Source organism: Alexandromys fortis, unplaced genomic scaffold, assembly GCF_014885135.2.
Source record: "Alexandromys fortis isolate MF-2015 unplaced genomic scaffold, M_Fortis_MF-2015_v1.1 scaffold_87, whole genome shotgun sequence".
Lineage (NCBI taxonomy): Eukaryota > Metazoa > Chordata > Mammalia > Rodentia > Cricetidae > Alexandromys > Alexandromys fortis.
Genome location: NW_026067971.1, coordinates 8,137,535 through 8,153,406, shown reverse-complemented (window position 1 = coordinate 8,153,406; position 15,872 = coordinate 8,137,535). Strand labels below are relative to the sequence as shown.

At 52.8% G+C, this 15,872-nt stretch overlaps 2 protein-coding genes across 8 annotated transcripts; one reads left to right on the top strand and one right to left on the bottom strand.

Moving 5' to 3' along the window:
• Positions 1-9: 9 nt before the first annotated feature.
• Idua (alpha-L-iduronidase) lies at positions 10-15,064 on the bottom strand. 6 transcript variants are annotated; one of them, XM_050155661.1, is made up of 15 exons: positions 14,203-15,061; positions 13,456-13,596; positions 3,455-3,540; positions 3,200-3,307; positions 2,805-2,900; positions 2,514-2,716; positions 2,262-2,441; positions 1,931-2,147; positions 1,472-1,684; positions 1,271-1,392; positions 1,058-1,183; positions 909-985; positions 515-615; positions 276-405; positions 10-148 (listed from the first exon to the last, which is right to left on the bottom strand). In XM_050155661.1, exons 1-14 carry the CDS (start codon positions 14,355-14,357, stop codon positions 299-301), a joined length of 1,932 nt encoding a protein of 643 aa, XP_050011618.1. In that variant the 5' UTR covers positions 14,358-15,061; the 3' UTR covers positions 10-148; positions 276-298. The 6 variants fall into 6 exon arrangements, 5 of the variants coding, with proteins under 5 accessions (XP_050011618.1, XP_050011621.1, XP_050011617.1 ...); XM_050155660.1 differs by having other exon boundaries at positions 20-166; XM_050155662.1 differs by lacking the exon at positions 3,200-3,307 and having other exon boundaries at positions 20-166; positions 14,203-15,064.
• On the top strand, positions 8,249-13,459 carry Slc26a1 (solute carrier family 26 member 1). Of its 2 annotated transcripts, XM_050155657.1 has the most exons (4): positions 8,249-8,431; positions 8,520-8,639; positions 9,767-10,384; positions 11,081-13,459. In XM_050155657.1, exons 3-4 carry the CDS (start codon positions 9,794-9,796, stop codon positions 12,602-12,604), a joined length of 2,115 nt encoding a protein of 704 aa, XP_050011614.1. In that variant the 5' UTR covers positions 8,249-8,431; positions 8,520-8,639; positions 9,767-9,793; the 3' UTR covers positions 12,605-13,459. The 2 variants fall into 2 exon arrangements, with proteins under 2 accessions (XP_050011614.1, XP_050011616.1); XM_050155659.1 differs by lacking the exon at positions 8,249-8,431 and having other exon boundaries at positions 8,507-8,639.
• Positions 15,065-15,872: the final 808 nt, after the last annotated feature.

The window sequence follows — 15,872 nt, the reverse complement described above, 5'->3', positions numbered from 1 at the left end:
TGTTTGCACAGCAAGCACTTTCCCCACTGAGCCGTCTTCCCAGTTCCAGAGTTAAACTTTTGAGCATCTGGGTGGAGAGAGGAACGCAGGCAAAGGTCACTGCAGCTGGGCCCCCTGTAGTGTTCATCCACAAAGACAGACTCCAAGGCTGAGGTAGAGAAAGATACTTTAAAAGAAAATGGGGGGAACAACAAAGGGATCCATAGTCAACTGACTAGCTAATGGCAGTCTAGCTCAACCTGGCCAACCCCATTTACCAGTCAGCACAGGCTCACCAGTCACTAGAAGCCAGTGGCTCTCATGAGGCAGGGACATCCAGGTAAGTCACAGGGTCTGAGAAGGGGCCTGGCCGGGCCCAGTAGTCCAATGCTCGTACTTGATAGGAGCCAGAAACCACACCTGTGTCTGCAGACAAAAAGCACATGTTTTCTGAAGCTCCTGAAACCCCAGACCCACCCCACACCATACTGTATAGAAGGAGGTCCAGCAGTACAACCGCCAAGGTTGGGCGCACCTGGGCTGAACACAAAAAGGTTGAAAGTAGACGGCCTCCTGCTGATTGGGGCATACGCCTCACCCTTCTGGGAGAACTGGATCTCATATGTCCACAGGCACCTGGGGAGGGCTGGGTCAGTACTAAAGCTGGGAACCCTGAAGGACTAGATTGGTGGGGTAGGGTGGGCCCACAACCCTCTACTCTTCAACTCCCTTCCTGGTACCGCTAGGGTCCCTGATTACTCCCAAATTGTAACAGGTCACAGTGAGGGGGGGCACTGGAGTGATCTCCAGCTCACACAAATGGATCTGTGCAGGTGTACTGAGCACAGAGGTCCGCGGCAATGGAGAAGGGAGATGAATGATCACAAGGGTAATGACATAGGGAAGGATAACCACTCCCACTCACGCACTTGGAGCCCACATGCTCATCCGACCAGACTAGAACCAACTGCCCACGTGTCAGGGGCAGTGCCCGGAGACGGCTAACCTGTGAGGAGGGAGTAGCTATGAAGGGGTGAGCTAGGGAGCCTCACAGGTGGGGTATAAAGCCGCCACTTGCCTTCCCTGGTGGCTTCAAGGGTTGTGTGCATACGTGCACCAGCAAAAGTGATGGCAAAGAAAGCTTCCTATGTAAAGTCAAGCGGCCTCCAGCAGGGAAGGGACGCGGTGCCTCAACCACTGGGTCCTGGAGACAAGGGAGGGGCATCTGATTGGCAAACCTCCCCACTAACTAAGGAACCCCTTCTCCTCTCCTCCCGACTTGCCCACAAACCTCCACCATGCGCATACGTCGGAACTGCTCTGCAGAGGGGAAGACTGGCTGACCCATCTGCTGCCACTCACTGTAGGGGCTGCAGAGTTGATTGTCTAGGTAGCGTACTACATAGACAAGCCCTGTGAACCCATACACCATGATTTACCTCCCTTGTCTCATCCCTGCTGGGATCCCAACTTCCTTCAGAACCTCACTCACCCAATCCAGGGGGTACCCCGCGAAGGTGAAGAGTCACGGAGATACTGCGGTTGAGGTGTTCATGGGTGTCATCACTAGCGTAGATCAGGACCGTGGTACGCCAGGCCTCCGAGGAGACTTCGGGGCGATGGATGCTGGCCAGGACACCCACTGTGTGATTGCTGTCCAACACAGCCCCAGCCTCTGACACCTCTGCCCAGAGTTGTTCTCCATCTATAGGCCAGGCAGAGGACCAAGGCTGTTGGCTCCCTCATACCCAAACCTGGCTTCCTACCCTAATGCCTGGCTCCCACCATTTGTGGAAGGCCCTGCCATACTGTTCCACAGAATGGGAGAAGGGGATGAGGTGGAGATTTGGAAACCCACCCAGCAGCTGGAGGAAGTATGCTTGCCCCTGCCCAGTATTTCCATGATCTCTCACTCTGACCCAGCATATGCAGAAGCAGGGTCATTGCTCACCCAGCAGGGCCATCAGCCCCATGACTGTGAGGACTGGCTTTCGCAGGAGCTGCACATGGGGTGGGCGAGTATTGTTGACCTGGAAGCGGGCAGTAAGTGTGCGCTGGGAGAAAGGGTGAGGGTGGTAGCTCAGGAAGGCATTGTCATTGCTCAGGAGCACGTAGCGCATGGAGGAACTGCTATTAGCAAGCAGCAGGTTCTGGTGCTGTGCAATGACCTGTGGACATCAGGGCAGATGAGACGTGTACCTGAGGCCACCTGTACTGTCCTCACCAGAACCGCCAGAGGAAGACTTCCCGAGGTTGGATGAGGCTAGATAGCAAGGACCCACCTTCACCACCAAAGCCGCATAAGTCACATCAGCTCTCCAAGGTTGTGGCAGTGACCAGCCCACCAGAGGGTCTGCCTCGTCATTGTAAATAGGGGTGTCCTTGAACTCAGGGAAGAGCTGCTGGATCTGCTCCACAACTGCTACCTCCTGCTCCAGGATGGAGATGGAGCTGCCTGCGCCCTGCAGCCAGCACGTACCTCTCAGTTCAGGCTCAACTGAAATCAGGGAGGGAGGAGTGGGGGAATCACATACCTTCTTGTGCAGGGAGATAAAATCCAGACGCACGCCCACCTCGCCAGTGAAGAAGTTGGTTCCGTTGGCACAATGGCGCAGGAGGCTCCAGCAAAGTGGTGACTTTGGCAGGGGGTGGAAGGAATCCCCAGGGCCACCCAGCCTCAACGTGGGGCTGGCAATATGCAGCCCCTCAGAGCAGGCATCATAGTAATTCAGGAAGCCTAGGGCAGAGGGGTCTTGAGGGTCTGGTGTTGTCGTGCTTCCCTTTCATGCAGCCCACCCAACAGGACCTGGAAAAACGCTGCCCACCTTGTGCGGTCATGGACACATTGTCGAAGTCGTGGTGGTCTGGTTCATTCCAAGTCTCGAAGTTCCACTTGGAAACATGTGTCAGTCCATACCTACCTGAAGAGTGTCTCTGCTGTTACACGCTGGATGCTCTACCCTCAGGTCTGGGGATAGAGCCTACCTGGTGTCTCCTAGGGATTGGGCCCCATGGGTGGGGTTCCACTTGATAGGGGTTATCTGGTCCCAGGTAAGTACCCCACCCCCATTAGGTGAATCCCTCACCCATCAGCCATCTCTGGCTGGGGTATAGGAATGTCTGTGGCAGAAAAGACCATGAAATGGTCTGGGTGATCAAGAAGGAGGGCCTCCCACGACAGCCCACCGCAGCCCCCCAGGCATTTCCCCCTTCTATGCACCAATATATCTCCTGGCCAAGAGAGAAACCAAGTCCTTCCATTCAAACACCTGCTGCTTGTCCTCAAAGTCCGTGAAGTACCCAGAAGGACTGCCCATCAGCTCAAATCCTGAAATACACAGGGTAGCTGCCCCACTATCCAACACACCAAGCCCAGCTGGGCTATACCTCATCAGCACCTCAGTCAGTGCTGAGATACCACCACCCATCAGGACACAGAATGACAGATTGTGGGGAAAACAGGGCGGCTACTCACCAGGGAGGAGCTGGTTTTCCATGAGGAGGTCCAGGAAAGCATCTAAGTGGGTGAAGTTGTATATCAGCCCCTGTGTAGATGACTTCCTGTGGAGAGAAGGTCAGTCCTGGAGAGCAGCAGTATTTCTCCATACTTTAGGTGGGAACTAGGGCCACATATAAGCATGTGGGTGTCCCAAGTTCCCAGGAAGATCCAGGCTTTCAGATGGGCCTTCCCTTTGGAAAAGACCAGCACTGTGAAAGTCTACCACAGTGTGTACAGGTCTGCACACACTATGTACAAGTGTGTGCACACAGAACCCCACACTAAGCCTTAAAGACACTGAAAACAGGGATGGAGAGATGGTTCAGCAGTTAAGAGCACTGCCTGCTCTTCCAAAGGTCCTGAGTTTAGTTCCCAGCAACCACATGGTAGCTCGTCCACCTGTAATGAGATCTGGTGCTCTTTTCTGGCCTGCAGGCATACATTCAGACAGAACACTATATATAGAATAAATAAGTCTTTTATTTAAAAAAAAGACACTGAAAAGTTGGGGCTATGGAAGCTTCTATCACTCACAATGGAATGTGAACAGGTGTGTGTGTGCGTGAAACCTTCAAGAGATTCAGGTAGGGCTCAGATCAGTCACCACACTGAGGTGCGAGGGACAGACAAGTTGTACAAGAAAGGTGTAAAAAGGGATTGGGCAGAGAGGTGAAGAGGCATCTTAAAGACAGCTGATATGGGAACAGGGGACGGAGCAGCAGACGAGCAGAAATTGGTAGGCACCACGCCCATTCTACACACTCTCAGAGACCAAAGCTCCAAACTTAGCCCCACAATCCCTTACAACATGGATGGACAAGAAAAGAAGGTGGAGGGCTTCCTCAGTCCCATACTGGGCCTCTTCTCATAGGGATCCGTTTCTGAGAGGAAGAGCCATTAGACAACTGCCTGGACCCATATTAAAATATCACAAGGTTGGCAAAAGGGATATATCAGAGTGAAGGGGAAGATGATCAGGGAGAGGAAACCACTCTAAAAAGGTAACATCAAAGATCTTCCAAGCGGTGGCTTGAGCCAGTGATGAGAATATCTGGGGAACAAGCGAGTACAAAGACCCTTAAGTAGGAGCAAATTAACAGTAGTCAAGCAGTAGAAAGGTACCTCGCTTGCCTGGAGCAGAATAAAGGTACAGATCTGGGACTGGGATTACATGGGGGCTTGTGACCACATGAAGATGGGACACGACTCAGGCCACATGATTCTGAGCAAAACAGGAGACATGTAAGGTCATGATCGGAGCAAAGCCACGAGGTTCTGGAAAGATCCTGTAGGGTTAATTGAGATGAAAGCAGGAGACGTCAATGGACATGAAGCAGAAGATGACAGGACAGTGTGCAGACTGAGCAGTGTCTACTGTCAGATGCGAGGTGAGCTATGGGCAATGTGCAGCACAATTGCATGGATTTCAGGACACTGATGCTTGGGGCTGTCTCTGGATTACCGTTCTGGGGAAGGGATGAAGAGCAGCCCTGAGGACAGAATCTGAAGCTGAGGTAGCTGGAAGGTACCAGCCAGCAAGTACAAAGCGTCAGTCCTGCCAGGTTCTTAGGGTGAGCTGAAGACAGTTGCCCCAGAAGTTGTGTAAGACAGCTCATGGGTTTGTCTGAGTGGGATGGCAGGTCAGAGACAGTCTGCACTGTGGGTGGTAGAAACCACCTCTACAAGAACCAGCAATTCTAAGCATAGCAGTCCATCACTGTACATGGTCACATTGGCCAAGTTCAGGTCCTGCTTCTCCCTGCCTGCCCTCTGTGCTTTTGGACTGGCGCCTCTGCCTACAGCTACAAAACAGACCTGCTTGGCTCTTTCCCTTTCCACCCAACGGTCAAAAACAGTTGCAAATAAATAAAACCTAACAAGCACTTGGATAAAGATTAAACGCATGTTCCAAAGTCCCAAGTTGTTGGGGTCAGTCAGAAGCTATCAGCAGTTCCCTGTCTTTACAAACCAGGCATAGTACACACTTCATGGGAGCAGGCCTCAGCAACAGGCCTTTTTCTGGACCAGTATCTCACATCAGAGATGTCCCAAGACTGCAACCCCGTATGGACCTCACTGCCTGCCTGGCACACACACACACACACACACACACACACACACACACACACACACACGTAGGTCAGTCTCCACAGTGATGCCAGACCATCCGGCTACCTCCAGGGCCTCCCATGCCCAAGAAACCCAGGGAGCAGTCCTTTGTTCTCACTGTGAATTAGTTCCTTTCTGCTGAAGGGTGGTGGTGTTAAAGAATCCTAAATTGGGGAGGGGGCAAGTCAGTGAGGTGAAGTGTAGGGAAATCTCCATCCCCTGCAGAGCGATCTGTGCCATAGCCCAGCTGGGCTGGGCAGGAAAAGGTGCAGCCACACTAGCAAGGCCACACAAGGGCCCTTTCACGCTAGCCCGCAGCGGCCGCACTGCTCTAGGCCTCCCGCTAGAGGCGTAGCGCGGGCGCTCGGAGGATGAGGCCACAGCGGCTGGTGAGTGCCTGGGTGAGAGCGGGGGAACCTGAGCTGGCGGGGAGGCGGAACGCTCCTGCAGAGGAGTGCAGCAGTACCCGGCACCACCAAGGCCGGTGCACTTAGCAGGCTTGGGAGGGCCAGGGCTGCGAAGAGAACGCGGTCTATGGATGCCGACTATGAAGGATGCCAAGCGGGATGGGGGTGGTGCGTGCAGAGCGGATACGCTCGGTATCTCTTGGGAAAACCTGCTGAAGCCCCCAGGAAGGTGTGCGCTCGGCCGAGTTTGGTGGAAGAAATTCTGATGTGGTCCTGGAGCCTGTCTGGACATCATTTTCTACTGTTAGGACAGGGTACAATGTTTTCTTCCCAAATAAAATGTTTTGAAGATTTAAATGGTGGACTTAGAGATAAAAGAAGGAAATCACTGAGCCGCATAGGACCAAACAGATCTATGGACCCTATACCGCTGTCCTATATGTGTCCAGCAGCAAGCCAAGAAGCCTGAGGCTCAAAGGGCGTATTGGGATAGGCCAGTGAGTGGGCTTGGTCCCCCGGTGCCTCATTGCAGCACCACCCTGAGTGCACAGAGCTGTAGAGGCAAAGAATAAGTGGGGGAAAGGACTCATGGCAAGGCATGGAAGACATGACTTCATCTACATTTCAACTGGCTGTGGACACTGGTGGGGGGAAGGGGAGGTGGAGGTGGAGGATGGGGGGGTGTATGATGTAAGGCCCAATCCCTCCCACCTAGGGTGGTGGAGATGAGAGGGACCATTCCTATACTGCTTTCTTTGCTTCGAAGGGAAGGTGAATATTCTCACACTCTCCTTCAGCCCAGAACCTCTGTGTTTACAGGTATATCCATTCCACAACTTCAGCTGTGCCCTTCTCAAAGATGTAGCAACAGCACATTCCCCAGCAGCTCCTCTGTGGGTAACTGGGGAGGTTATCACTTTATGGCATCCTCAGTAGCTATCCCCACCACCACTAGAAGAGCATTTATCTGACAAAAGAGGAGCTGCTCTGACTAGCCCCACCACACCCACTGGATAACTAACTGCTTCTGTAAACCACAGTTCCCAACTACTGTGCAAACAGTGGCTCCGGGCTTGTTGTAAGGGAAAAGGGAGGTCTAGTCCTACAAAGGTAGGGACCCTGGGGGGGCCCTAATAGGTCCTTCCAGGAACAGCAGACCTACTTGGAGAGACAGGACAGAATCCAGGTGAGGAGCGTGAGAGCAAAGGTGGAGGAATACTTAACCCACAGAGCATCCAGCCCTGCCTAGTCTCACAGTCAGGCTTCCCACTCTGCCCATTCCACCCACATCCCATTTTTATTTTACCCACAAGGAGGGCGTTGGCCAGGCCCATGGCTGCCAGGAACTGGACAAGGCTTACAGATGTCCCAAAGGAGTGTCCAACCTGTGAACTGGATGGGATTCCGAATTCTTATTATCTCCTGACCTGGAGAAATAGAGTCTCAGGGTCCTAGCTGGTTCTGCAAGACAACTGTTGATCCCAAGCCCCTTCTCAAGACCCTTCAAGACCTCTTCTACAAGAGAAGAGGAGCAAAGTATTTGGCTTCACTTCACCCGGTCCCAAAGCAAACTGCCCACTGTGCTTGGGCTTGTGAAGACTGCAGACCAGCCTAGCTGGGCCTTCCAGCCATAATGAAGGGTGCTGTCTCCAGGTTGAGAGGGTACCCAGAATACAGCAGCTCACAGAAGAGATCAAAGCCTGTTACACAAAACTACTTACTCTCAAGCACATGTGAGGGACTCATTGCTCACTACAAGATGTGGATCTGAGGTTCTGACCAGTCTTACAGAAAGAACTTGGAGGCATACCTCAAGTCTGAGGACACTGATTAGTTATGCTTATGTTAAGGGACCATTTATCTCTAGGCTATCCTTACAAGGCAAATCCCACGTCCTACAGAGGTACATGGGGGCCAAGTGCAATGATCACAGGTGGTCAAGGGTGGCAAGAACTGAGGCCAATCCAGGATCCCTGTTGCAAAGGGAAGAACACACCTAACTTGATGTTGGCAGTCCTTGGGCTGTGCACAACACAGCCATGTGTTCATTCACACAAGTGTGTACACACACAGCAGTAGCTGCACACAGGGACACGGAACAGATCTGAGCTTTAGCTTGCCCCAGCTAGAACACGCTCCATGAAGGTGGAGAGAAGATAACCAGTATCTGGGTAGGTGGAGTCAGCTGTACATGACCCCATAACCTCATAGCTGAAGCATTTCAACTCAGCTCCTCTGGGGCCTCACACTCAAACATTCTGCCTCACTACTCCTGTCCCCACCTCCTCTCCCTCTTAACAAGACAGAAGCTGTTGCACCTGGAGCACCCACCCCTCTGCAAAGGGGAGATTATCAGAAGCCCACATAACCATAATTATTTGTGAGCCTCTGATTATAGTACAACTTGCCGAATTAGCTCACCGGATTAGACGCTCAGGTAACATTCATTTGACGGGGGAAACCCATGACTCAGCTATTTGGGGGGTAAATAATTTAACAGCAAGCCCAGCAGAGTATTCCCACAGGTCAGTCTCAGAGGTGCCTGCCAACGTTGTTCTCCGCCTGCTATCAGAAGCCAGAGTGATTGAAGGTTCAGCCCACTGCAGCCCCTGGATATTGCAAAGCCTACCGAGTCGGTGTCCCAGGTAAGAACTGTTGTACCCATACAACAGGCCCCAAAAGATGTGGTTTACTGGGCAGAGACAGGAACCTAGACTGCCATTCCCCTGGGGATTGCTCAGGTACAAGGAAGGTAATACTTACAAACCTTCCTCCATAAACATGAGCCCCTAAAGACTTGGGGTGAGATTCAGAGTGCTCAGTGGCTCTTGTGTATCATTGTTTTTGTAATATTCCTCAAGAGCTAGGACGCCTGATAGACCACCACCCTAGCAACGAAGCTGCTGCCCTAGTACTCAGGTCAGGCACAATGGGCTCCAACAGCCACCACCGTGTCCTGAGTTCCAAGAGAACAGGGAGTGTTTGATTAATATTACAAACAAGTACTTTGGAACCAGTAAACATGGCCCAAGACCAACATGTGGTCAGTATGGCCTGAGAACTCTTCAGTACTAAGGCAAGGTCAGAAGGGGCTAGGACAGCTAGGCCAAAGGTGGACATCTGTGGAGCAGTGTGTTTGTTTAGTAGAGTTGAACCTCTTCTCAGAGGCTCCGCACTCGGTGTTAGGGGCACACTGTTTCAGAATACACTGGTGACTGGTGAGACACCCTCTAAATTCACGGGGAAGGGTGTCATAGACCAGGGGCCCTAGCACACAAAATATACAAGGCTTTCTGCCAACCTCCAGGCCCATGGTGTTCACAGGAGAACTCCTGTGGAAATGGGGTGGCTGGCAAAGCCCCTTGCCAGATCAGATGGATGGGAAGTGGCTTAGAGCTCAAGCTCAGTCAAGCGTGCATCTGCCTCCATTGTCACTGGCTTGGGTGTGTGTGGGCCTAGTCCAGCCCTCGTCTCAGTGGGTGACCTTCAGAACGCTCTAGGTGGACTTCATATAGAGGCTGAATTAGGTGGACCACAGAGCACAGCTGGGGCTGAGGCTGGGTAGAATAACTCCCTGAAACATGTTGCTGTCGTGAGCACTCTTGTCATAAAACTAACTTTTGGAGCTCAAGGCCTTATACCCATCCACACAGAAGAACAAGCGCTTGACAGAAGCACAACTTCTGATGTCTGGGTGGACAAATACGCTCTGTGACGCTGGCTCCTGGACTCCAAGAGCTTAGACTCCTACCATGCCCATTCTCCCTCACAGGTTGGCCACAGAGCGTGGTGGGACAGGATGGATGCTTCTCCCGAGCCCCAAGAGAAGGGTGGGACACTGGTGCTGGTCCGACGGCAGCCTCCTGTGTCCCAGGGTTTGCTGGAAACACTGAAGGCCAGGCTGAAGCAGAGCTGCACTTGCAGTATACCATGTGCTCAGGCTCTGGTGCAGAATCTGTTTCCTGTCCTGCACTGGCTGCGTCAGTACCGCCCTAAAGAGTACCTGGCAGGTGATGTTATGTCTGGGTTGGTCATTGGCATTATCCTGGTGCCACAAGCCATAGCCTACTCACTGCTGGCTGGGTTGCAGCCCATCTATAGCCTCTATACCTCCTTCTTTGCCAACCTTATCTACTTCCTCATGGGCACCTCACGCCATGTTAATGTGGGCATCTTTAGCCTATTGTGCCTCATGGTGGGTCAGGTGGTAGACCGAGAACTCCAGCTGGCTGGTTTTGACCCCTCCCAGGATTCTCTGGGGCCTAGAAACAATGGCAGCACACTCAACAACGTAACCACAACACTGGTGCTCGGGCTACAGGACTGTGGACGGGACTGCTACGCCATTCGAATCGCCACTGCCCTCACTCTGGTGACTGGCCTTTATCAGGTAAGGAGTTAGCTGCATAGCAAGCAGTCCGGCTGACTCGGCTTCTTAGAGCACCTACAGGTGCTTGTCACTACCATCAGGAAAAGTCTAGAAACAGAAGAATCCTTCAGGCTCAGAGAGAAAACAGCACAGCAAGAGGAGAGGTGGAGCCCAGGCCTAGGTACCAGAGGGACTTAAGTCACAGAATGGAGAGATATGTAGGGCTGGACTGGCCAGCTGTAGTCTGAGTGGCCATGGCTCAGAAAAGCCCCAATGTCCACCTTGGCGTCCTGACACAAACAGGACCTAAGAATTGAGATGCGTTCCCCTGGCTCCCCACCTAGCTCTTTTCTGCTGATCCTGTCTTCTCTATTCCTCCTGTCTGTTCCATGGCTGCCCAGAAGGGAGCTGGGTGGAAGGAGCCGTGTGTTGCATACAAGGCACAGGAGAAGGGTCTGCCTACAGCCCTGATTCTGAAACAAAACCAATTTCTGCATGTGTGAGAGTATGAGAAGTGAACATCCACAGCCAACTGCAACATGTATGTGCTGTCTCCCTGTATCTTCTGGCCCACTGTGCATGTGGAAACAGCAGGAGCCCACTCAGGAGAGTAAGCAAGGGAAGACGCCAGGCTCTGTGCTGTAATCCCTACCCTGTGTTATACCGATGCTGGCTCCTGCCTCATGACCTACCAAACTGACTGTACTCCATCTACAGGTCCTCATGGGTGTCCTCCGGCTGGGCTTCGTGTCTACCTACCTCTCACAACCACTGCTCGACGGTTTTGCTATGGGAGCCTCTGTGACCATCTTGACCTCTCAGGCTAAACACCTGCTGGGTGTGCGGATCCCTCGGCACCAGGGCCTAGGCATGGTGATCCGCACATGGCTCAGCTTGCTGCAGAGCGTGGGACAGGCCAATATCTGTGACATGGTCACCAGTGCCGTGTGCCTGGGAGTGCTGATAGCGGCTAAGGAGCTCTCAGACCGCTACCGACACCGTCTGAAAGTGCCGGTACCCACAGAGCTGCTAGTCATTGTGGTGGCCACACTTGTATCCCACTTTGGACAGCTCCACTCACGGTTTGGCTCGAGTGTGGCCGGCAACATTCCCACTGGTTTTGTAGCCCCACAGGTACCAGATCCTAAGATAATGTGGCGTGTGGCCCTGGATGCTGTGTCCCTAGCCCTTGTGGGCTCAGCCTTCTCCATCTCATTGGCAGAGATGTTTGCTCGTAGTCATGGCTACACTGTTCACGCCAACCAAGAGCTTCTAGCCGTGGGCTGCTGCAATGTGCTGCCTGCCTTCTTCCATTGTTTTGCCACCAGTGCTGCCCTGTCCAAAACCCTGGTGAAGACAGCCATTGGCTGCCAGACCCAGCTGTCCAGTGTGGTCAGTGCCGCTGTGGTGTTGCTGGTGCTGCTGGTGCTGGCTCCACTGTTTCATGATTTGCAGCGGTGTGTGCTGGCTTGTATCATTGTTGTCAGCCTGCGTGGGGCACTGCGCAAGGTTAAGGACCTCCCACAGCTTTGGCAGCTAAGCCCTGCTGATGCACTGGTCTGGGTAGCTACTGCAGCCACCTGTGTGCTCGTCAGCACCGAGGCTGGACTTCTAGCTGGGGTGTTCTTCTCACTGCTCAGCCTGGCGGGCCGCACACAGCGTCCACGGGCTGCCCTTCTTGCTCGAATTGGAGACTCAACCTTCTATGAGGATGCTGCCGAGTTTGAGGGCCTCCTGCCCCCACCTGAGGTGCGAGTGTTCCGTTTCACAGGCCCACTCTACTATGCCAACAAGGATTTCTTCTTGCGGTCACTCTACAGTCTCACAGGGCTGGATGCAGGGCACTCAGCCACCAGGAAGAAAACGGGCCCAGAGGTGGGTGTCAGTGACGGCAATCTTGCTGATGGCAAGGATATGGGTTCAGTGAGCAGCGGGACCGGGCTAGTGGTACCCCTGGCATTCGGTTTCCACACAGTGGTCATTGACTGTGCACCACTGCTGTTCCTGGATGTGGCTGGCATGGCCACACTGAAGGACCTGCGCAGAGACTACAGAGCCCTGGACATCACCCTGCTTCTGGCTTGCTGCAGTCCCTCAGTGAGGGACACGTTGAAGAAAGGGGGCTTCCTTGGGGAAGACCAGGGAGCTGAGGATGAGCTCCTGTTCCCCAGTGTACACAGTGCCGTGGAGGCTGCACGAGCCCGCCATGAGGAGCTGGCGGCTGCTGACTCTGCTTTTTAGCAGGACCTACACCCATGTCCACAAGCCAGTACTGACCTCCTTGGTAGAAGTGCTATGAAGACTGGAGTCATTAGAGAGATATACCCTTGGACCACCTCTAACCTGGAAAAGTCAGGGAACTCCAACTAAGAAAGGAAAGTGCGCGTCCGTAACACATTCAAGAATTCCAAACATTCAGTAATTGAGCCACTCTACATCTGAGACCACTGCTGCCCCCTGGTGGCCGCACCCACACACATGATCCCTCGGCCAAAGCAGTGCCCAGTTTAACAACAGTCTGTGTTACCATCTTATCTGAAACAGAGTCCTGCAAATTATGCGGTCTCTAAGATGCCAAAAGGACACATTCCCTCCCCCTGCACCACCAGGTATCAGATATGAGCTGAACACATGGCCTAAAGGCCTTCTCATGCCCAGTGATCATCTTGATTGGGCCCTTGCGAAGGCAGTCACCTGCTCCAGAGCAGATGGTCCAGTGTCACGACCTAAGATGATGTGACACCTGACCTTCAGGCATGATATCTCTATACAGCTTATACTGGTGACCACAACGTGGCCCATGTATGGTACAAAGTCAGGCACAGTAGAGACACCAACCCCATTCTGTACCTCTAAGAAATCCTCAGACAGAAACCACCTGTGCTCCATCCAAGGGCTGCCCTTGGCATAGCCAAGCAGACCTTCCCCTCCTCTTCTGCCCAACAGGATGCTCTAACAGGAAGTACAGTCCCAGTCCCCACCGTGCCCTACCCACAGTCCAGCACTGTGCTCCACAGCTGTCCTGGCTCAGCATCTCTGTAAGACAAGCTCTGACCAGCAGCTCCCAGGGCACCCACCTCAGCGTCACCCACCTGGCTGTGATGAGATCCAGCAGCCAGTGTATCCGGACCTGCTCGATGCCACTGTGAGGCACAGCACCGATGTAGGCAAGGTTCAGTTGCTGGTCCCAACTAAGGTCGAACCGGTCAGCCTGGTCATGAGGCAGTGGGGGGCTGGGGACAGGACAAAGAAGTGAAGTGTTTGTCCTAAGCAGGGGCTTACAGCAGACCAGGTTCTACACATTTAATACCTGGCTGACAGGCCCTTGCAGAGGAGCAGTGTGTGTCTCCACGTTGTATGATAAAGTAACCCTTTCACCAGAAATGTTCTACTGTCTTGTCTTGGGGGGGGGGGGTGTCGGGGAGCTTCAACAAGACACAGTACCACATTCTAATAGGACATCTGCCGGCCATAGAAGAGGATCTGCAAATTCCTAGAGAGACTTGGAGGCATTGAGAAACCAGGTCTGGCCCAACACTCGAGGTCAGGTCTTGGTACTTTGGGAAAGCCCTTGGGTCTGCCGAAGTACTAATCATGAGCCTATAGCTTGAGTACCGTGCTCTTGATCACGGGGGTTGGGGTGGGGAGCATTTAGGGAGGCTGTGGCACTTGGGAGAGCCACTAAAGTAGAAAACCCATGCCACACCCTGAAGGAATTTGATCTTCACTCCTGAGTGTCCAGGAATGATGGGCAGCGAGCCCAAAGGTGTGATGAGAGAAACCCAAAGAACGGAGCAAGGGCTTTCCTAGACTTGGCAAGAGCGTGCGGTGGGCCTCACCAGAAGCCGGTGCTCCTCCAAAAGGGCAGCAGAGGCCTCAGCGGGCGGGCTGCATCCACACGCACCAGGTATGGGGTCTCAGCCCGAGTCAAGGGCGCGGCCAAAAGCACAGCTACAAACGCCAGCTTAGCGGAGGCGAGGCGCCGGGGGCGCATGGCTAAGGTATCCAGGCGCCCCCGATCCGCAAGCCTCAAGGTCCGGGTAGCCTCGGTTCCGCCTCCGGGTAGAACCCACGTGACCGCTCCCCAGGCAGGGAGGGGCAGGCAGAACCCAACACGCGCCGCCTCTTCCCCTGGCGAGTTCCGCCCAGGTTGCTGCGTCTCAGACGCTCCAATCTCCGAACGACCACTGGCAGAACACTGGCCTTCGGTGTCTCGGTGAGGCCATTATTCCTGGCGATGCCAGGAAAGGTCTCTCGGGAGGCCTACGAGAAGTCTGAAAAGCACGTCAGACCCTGCTCAGTCTCGTGAGGAGTGAAGGTGGAAAGCTGTACCAGAAGAAGGCGCTGCGGGACTTTTCCAAGGACTGGGTTTGGCGAGAAAGTCAAGGGTATTAACAGAGCTTTGGCAGAGCGGATCTATGCTTTTTCCTGGAATGGAGCTGCTGTAAGAAAAACAGGCATGGTCAGATACGCTTCAGAAGCCAAGTGGTCACTTCTAGTGGACAGTCAAAGATCAATCCTAGATGTCTGGGAAAGGCGAGGTCAATAGCCGTTTAGATTTGAACTGTGCACACAAGCTGAGTGGGATATTAGCAATGGTGAAACAGAAACAACTTGAGTCTAACGACCCCTGTTCCTGGCACATGCCTTTAACTTCTATGGTTCCCTCAACAATAAAAGCAATCACGTTTCATGATCCCGTGAAAAACCCCTTTCTCGTGTAGTCCTTCCCTGACACCAACAGTAACAGACCGTTCCTAAAGTCAAGCAACTAGGATTTGTAGTTCCTTAGATTGGTGATTTTAAGTCTTCGGTCCTCAGGACAGCTGGTGAAGGGAAGGTTTCTGGGTGGAGAAATGAAAGCTCTTATGTCATAACCCTTATTCAAGGATCAGAAAGTCAAGAGCCCACGTGGCATTTCTTCAGTGACTGAATACAAAGCTCAGTCATAGATGACATCTGGATGCTACCTGGTAGGACATTCTGTTCTGTATGAAGAATAAGGTACTCTTCCTCTGAATTAGTGAGTTTATTAAGTAGAAAGCAAGCAAAAGTAAGATAGTGCATATCAAGTAGTGAATAGAAGCAGCAGATAGCAAGGCATCAATGTTGGTCACTCACAACACCCAACAGAAATGATTGGGATAGCCTGAGCTACAGATGCCAAAAAAAAAAAAGGTGGTGGGGGGTAAAGATAAAAAAAATTCCACGAGTGCACAGAAATGTTCTAGGAACAATGCAGAGATAGAAAATACTCCAGAGAAAACTGCCAATATGGTGAGTGGATCGTTTTCAATAACCTAAAAGCTGAAGTAACAGGAAAGGGTCCAGGCTGAAACTAAAGAGAGAGACAGTAGTGGGAGCAAAGCTGTTTCAGACTAAGCTTCCTTAGAACAACCAGTGATGGCAGGATCCTTGGGGGCCACTGATGTGGGAGTGTCATATATCAATCTGTTGATTTCATTGGTTAAGTTATAATAAACCAGCTGCTTGGCCTCATGGCTTGGAA

What these genes read in the sequence shown, in the direction of transcription:
- Slc26a1 (XM_050155657.1), top strand. Translation starts at nt 9,794, where the DNA reads ATGGATGCTTCTCCCGAGCCCCAAGAGAAGGGTGGGACACTGGTGCTG. An exon ending in TGGTGACTGGCCTTTATCAG is followed by an intron (nt 10,385 to 11,080) that starts GTAAGGAGTTAG and finishes CTCCATCTACAG; the next exon opens with GTCCTCATGGGTGTCCTCCG.
- Idua (XM_050155661.1), bottom strand. Translation starts at nt 14,357, where the DNA reads ATGCGCCCCCGGCGCCTCGCCTCCGCTAAGCTGGCGTTTGTAGCTGTG. An exon ending in TTATCTCCCTGCACAAGAAG is followed by an intron (nt 2,442 to 2,513) that starts GTATGTGATTCC and finishes TGCTGGCTGCAG; the next exon opens with GGCGCAGGCAGCTCCATCTC. An exon ending in CCTTTTTGTGTTCAGCCCAG is followed by an intron (nt 406 to 514) that starts GTGCGCCCAACC and finishes TTTTGTCTGCAG; the next exon opens with ACACAGGTGTGGTTTCTGGC.